The sequence below is a fragment of the Mixophyes fleayi genome, chromosome 2 (genome assembly GCF_038048845.1).
Source record: "Mixophyes fleayi isolate aMixFle1 chromosome 2, aMixFle1.hap1, whole genome shotgun sequence".
Taxonomy (NCBI): Eukaryota; Metazoa; Chordata; class Amphibia; order Anura; family Limnodynastidae; genus Mixophyes; species Mixophyes fleayi.
In genome coordinates, this window is record NC_134403.1 from 223,836,413 (window position 1) to 223,842,412 (window position 6,000).

A 6,000-nucleotide genomic window follows, 5' to 3' on the forward strand; every position below is an offset into this window, starting at 1 on the left:
TGCACCGTGGCAAAGCCATGCAAAAAAATGCATTTGCACCGCTTGACACAACACGCTTTGTCCTAATGCAAATTTTCACCATTTAGACCTCATTCAGAGTTGGATGCATTATGTACCCCCAAATTCCACATTAAAATACTGCAGTAAAAAAATGTGTACTTGTGTGTGTTGGGTTGCATGTATCTCAAGATACATCCAACTCAAAACACAGCAGTATTTCTGTATCAGGAGTACAAATGCATGTACTTATTCCCCAAGATATTGTAAAGATCTGCCTTGACAGTCACACAATATTATGTGCCCTCCCCCCTTCTAGCAGGTGCGGGCTGCCTACACCCACAATCTATATACATATCCCCATCAGCTGAGAGACAAACAGGGAATCCTTCCCGGCCCCTCTGATTGTGTTTTAAACAAAATTGGAGCGGTCGGGCAGCGTCCTCTGCCTGGTCTCTGCTGACAGGGACATGTATATATTGTGTCTGCACCTGCTAGAAAAAAAAAAGGGGATGGGGCACTAAATTGCCCCTCCCCCACAAAAAAAATCTAGGTCCGCCCTTGAATGAAGTTCCATGTAAACAAATGAGAACAGTATCTTGACAGAGTTATTAATAAATATTAATAATATAGTTATTAATAAATCTAAAATGAAATTAAATAAAAAAATACCCCTACATTGATCAGTTTCAACATCCAAATAGATGGCCACGGCTTTAATAAAATCTTCTTGGTTTAATATGCAAACAGGCAATAAGTAGCGGCTGGTGTCATCATGCCATGATTCTTTACATCAAGACTCCAGTACATGTAAAAGAAGCATATCTGGGGATGCACATTGACTCATGTAGAGCATTTAGCTGTTCCAAAGGGAAGCTGACTGTTCCATCCTCTCTGAGGTCAAGCAAGATTGCTGCTCAGAAAAATGAATATGAAGTGGTTCCCTAATTCCTAGGTTCTCTGTGAGAAGAAAGGTAATTTAAACTCACTTATCTCTGTTATCACATAACCAGAAAAATGTAAGCAAGAGGTGAACAATATTTAGAACTCCTACGTTTGTACACAAAATAAATAACTAAGCCATACTATACTTAAATAATGTTTAAAAATAAATGATACCACATTTTGATAATCGTATGTCTTTTATTTTTATCGAATTGTGGAGCATCTAAATATTCACTGCCAAGCCAGTTGTGATACTTTGAAAAACAGATTCCGCTATTATACAGAGAAAAGCTAATTAACAATTTGCTTTTAAGGACATTTCTTTGAAGAGTTTGCTGAGCAATTTTTCCTGATTTATACAACACTATACTGAATATATTAATATGATCATGGCTAGTTAACAAGAATTTTAATCCTTAATTATAGTAACCATAATGCTGGTTACTATATAGAGCATATAAATATCTTCTGTTATAAGAATATGTTATGACTTTATTTACGGTGAAACTGTCTTTGTCTCCTTCCAGCCCATCTAACTATAATTCTAACTAGTGCACTGTTTGCTCTACAACCATGCAATTGTCTCCCAGTCCTCACATGATGCTAGACCGGAATACACCACCATGTTTAAACTGGATTATTCACATGTGATTTTATGAGTTGTTTTATTGTTACTTCTTGAAGTCTATAAATAATAGCTGATGAGAATGATTCATAGAATAACAGCTGAGCATGCCCAAAATGACTGTCTCACCCACTGCAACAATGTAAAATGCTTTGAGTTCTTTTTGGAAAAAGTCACTATATAAATAAAGAGTTATTATTATTAATATTCTGTCAGGCTTACCACACTAAATTTTTAATAATAAGAATTACCTTAAACCTTATTCATCTCCAATTATATCTATTCACCCTCTCCCTACATACTGGAAGGAGGAAGAATAGTAACATATTATATTTATACTTCATGTATGCATATGCTACATACTTGTGCAACATGGGAACTATCTTGAGCGATTTGCAGCAATTTGAAATCGCTGAAAAATCGCAGCTTGATACATTTACCCCCTAGGGTAACTTGTGCTCATGTGTATGCTGCAACTTGTAGTGCCACAACTATGTACTTTAAATGGTGTCCCCATCTGGAAATATTAACTGTTGCCACATCCTAAAAATATAATTATATTCTTCACATATATTTAGTAAATCTAAAAAATTAACATTTGTTTCACTGATGTTGAAGGTAAGTTCTATATTGTATTGATTTTGGCTTAAATGTTGACAGATAGAATCGAGTAATGACCGACTCCCTCTCCAAATTAATAGAATATCGTCAATAAAACAGGACCAGGTCACCAGGATCGCCCCAAGTGGATTATTTTGCCATGCAACTTCCTCTTCCCAATAGGACATAAATAAATTAGGTCGAACCTTGTCCCTGGTTTTATATATATGTGAAGAATAAATGTATTCAAACGAAAACAGTAAACTGACTGATTCCAGCTCATTGATACCAATTTCGAGTGAACATCACCAAAGTTGATTAAAAAATATACCATATGGTCAATTAGACACAAACGGAACTGTACAGAAGATATTGAATTTTAAACTCAAACTGAGAAATTGATAAAGGAATTTGAAAATAAAGGATATCCGAAAGCAGTAATAGAGACAGCTAAAATAAAAGCTGCAAAATTCCCCATAAAAACAAAAAAGAAGACAAAAAATTTGAATGGTCTTACATTACTAGATACAACAGTAACCACAGAGTGACAGAGAAAGTGGTAGGAAGATATTGGGGGATTCTATAAAAAGATCATTTATTGGGTCCAATTCCTCCCAGTAAACTGAATTTTATTTATAGAAACGCCAACAATCTAAAAAATAATTTAGTAAGAGGGTTATTACCCGATATGACAAAAGGTGGGACCATTAATTCCAAAGATTTCCACAGATGTGTAAAAATACTCTATGCAAAAATTTGAGGTACATGGAAAAAAGTTCAAAAACAATCAGTTTATCACCTGCCACACTAAAAATGTTGTATATTTATTGAAATGTCAGTGTGACAAATACTATATAGGGAGAACTATATGTCTACTGAAAATAAGGATGTCAAAACATCTATATAATATCAAGAAAGGGAACACTGATCATCCCCTCTTGAATCATTTTAAGGATGTTCATGACAGTTCACAAAATATTTAATATCTTTTATAAGAATTACCAAGATCGAACAGGATTGTAAAGATAAAAATGTAATTGCTAAGGTAGCAAACAAATAAATTAGTTGGATCTATAAATTAAACACCCTAACTCCAATAGGGTTAAATGCTGACTGAATTGCATTTATTCCTATCATCACGTATAAAATAATCCATATGAAACTGCTACTTTTGGTTTACTTTTAGGGAGATCATTGGACATTAATAATAAAGATAACAATAAGATTATATCAGGAATTAAATTTAGAGATATAAAATATGATTTGAGAGAAACATTTCTGAGAATAGAATCATGGACTATTTTGTTTGATTACTAATATGTCTAATATATGCTGTTACTGTGGTGATACACTGGAAGCATATCATAATAGAGGTTATACAAAGATCAAAGATTGATATGTTTATCTATGAAATAGAAAAGTTGACTGGCAAAGTCCAATCACGTGATCAGCTTTTTTCTATTTTCAAATCCATATGAAATTCTATGCAGACTACTATTTTGCATATATAAAATATCGAGTCGTCATACAAAAAAGGAATATAATTACTGGAAAAGTTTTTGAAATGATTAATGAAAAAGGAACATGCATATAGAGATTGAACAAAAATGGCCACGTGATCGGAACCATTGCACTTGAAATATACAGTCAAGTCCATAAATATTGGGACATCGACACAATTATCATATTTGGGGCTCTATACACCACCACAATGGATTTCAAAGGAAACAAACAAGATGTGCTTTAACTGCAGACTTTTAGCTTTAATTTGAGGGTATTTACATCCAAATCAGGTGAACAGTGTAGAAATTACGACGGTTTCTATATGTTCCTCACACTTTTTAAGGGACAAAAAGTAATGGGACAAACTAAACAATCCTACATCAAACTTTCACTTTTTAATACTTTGTTGTCAATGTCCCAATATTTATGGACTTAACTGTAATATTGAATATTTAAAGTAGCTGTTGAGGTGGAAATTTACTGACATATGGGATTCTTTGTATGCATGGAATTACTATAATTGAATACCATGATTGTCAGTCCGATCATGTGATCGTTTTTGTGAGTGTTTCAGTCCACGATCTGTTACATTTAGAATTGTTTATATGAACTGTTTTGAATTTTGAAAATTGAATACCTTTAAAAAAGAAGAATAGAAATATAATTATTGAAAAGATTCTTGAAACGATGTTGGGATTTATATAAATAGACATGGTATTAATGGTCACATGATCGGGACTTTGAGTATAGAACATTTAATTGCCTTTTTGACATTGCCCTTAGAAGACGATGGCGCCAGCAAAGAAAGGAGGCGAGAAGAAGAGCTGCTCTGCCATCAATGAGGTAGTTACTAGGGAATACACCATCAATATTCACAAACAAAACCATGGAATTGGCTTCAAAAAGCCTGCTCTGCGTGCTCTTAAGGAGATCTGTAAATTTGCAATGAAAGCGATACGTACTACTGATGTGCGCATTGACACAAGGTTGAACAAAGCAGTTTGGGCCAAAGGTATCAAAAATGTTCCATACCATATTTGTGTGCGTTTATCCAGAAAGTGCAATGAGGATGAAGAGTTTCCCTGCAAACTATACACATTGGTGACATGTATGCCAGTCACAACATACAAAGGTCTACAGACTGTCAATGTTGATGAAAACTAATCGGATTTTTCATTGTTGAATAAAAAAAAGTCAAACTGAAAAAAAAAGAACATTTAATTGATGAAGTTGTAACAAATTTATTGATTTGAATTAGTTTTTATTGTTATATTGATTTGAATTTATAGCAATAGTATATTTTAATGGGATGTTTTTAAATGAATAAAGATAAGTTATTTGTGGTAAAGCACCATCTTCTGCCATTCCTCTTTTCCTTTTACCATTTTGTAATCTACCATCTATCTTGGAGTGGAGACAGCACAGTGAGAGAGAACCCTGTTTGTATTCATATTTCCAGGGTACTACTGTAAGAGGTACTACATTTTTACATATTGTTAAGGTAACGTTAATGGTTGTATATGTGTTCATATTTTGTTATCTATCTTTTGGTGTGTTTTGTTGAGCACTCCTATATACTGTCCTGACAGACACTTTTATAAAGGAGTGCTCTCAGCTGTATATAAAATCATTTGTAGATTATTCACATTATCAGCTCCCCTTGTGGTATATAAACCTGAAAATATGTAATACTTCATAGTGTGATAAACAATTTGGAGGATCATCTCCAAGCCCCCCAGCTCCTTCCTGCTTTATTGACAACATCTATTTGCTTGCAACACTTGTTTAAAATGCCTAATATATTATTACATATAGGTGTGCATATCTTTGATTAAATATATTATTTTAACAATACCGAGATTTATGGTAATGTGTGGCCCTTCTGAAGATTAGAGGGCCATACATGCAACCCCCAAAGTGTTTTAGCTTTTCTGTCACTGCTCTATATTATCACCTCATTAGTCAGAACTGATTATGTATGGAACAGGATTTGTTCATCTCTGCGGAGAGGCCAACCCTCTAATCCTGTGACTGTGTAAACCATTCACTCAGCCTTGATGTAGCATAAAACTAAATTAGGTAAATCAAATATCACATTCATACACTGTTCTACTATCACACGTTACTTCGTCATGTGTGAGCATATATAAGTGCTCACGCAAGACATGTATGTGAGTAATCGGTTCTGTATATTGGAGTATCCAGAGTACTGCCGTGGTTTGAAGTATCCTTTACACTACCCCTCCAGTCTGTCATCCTTTGATGATGTCTCAATGTGCATCACTACAAATGACGTATGTTTCTCATAGGCTTAATTATAGTGGAAACCT

General features: G+C 34.0%; 1 protein-coding gene across 1 annotated transcript in view; it reads left to right on the plus strand.

Annotated features, from left to right (window-relative positions):
- LOC142138682 (large ribosomal subunit protein eL31-like) overlaps positions 1-4,894 on the plus strand; it is a 43,776-nt gene extending 38,882 nt beyond the window's left edge. The window contains exon 3 of the mRNA XM_075195529.1: positions 4,454-4,894. Within this exon, the coding sequence (XP_075051630.1) occupies positions 4,460-4,834 (375 nt within the window). The 5' untranslated portion in view covers positions 4,454-4,459 and the 3' untranslated portion in view covers positions 4,835-4,894. The remainder of the gene's footprint in view (positions 1-4,453) is intronic.
- The last annotated feature ends 1,106 nt before the right edge of the window (positions 4,895-6,000 follow it).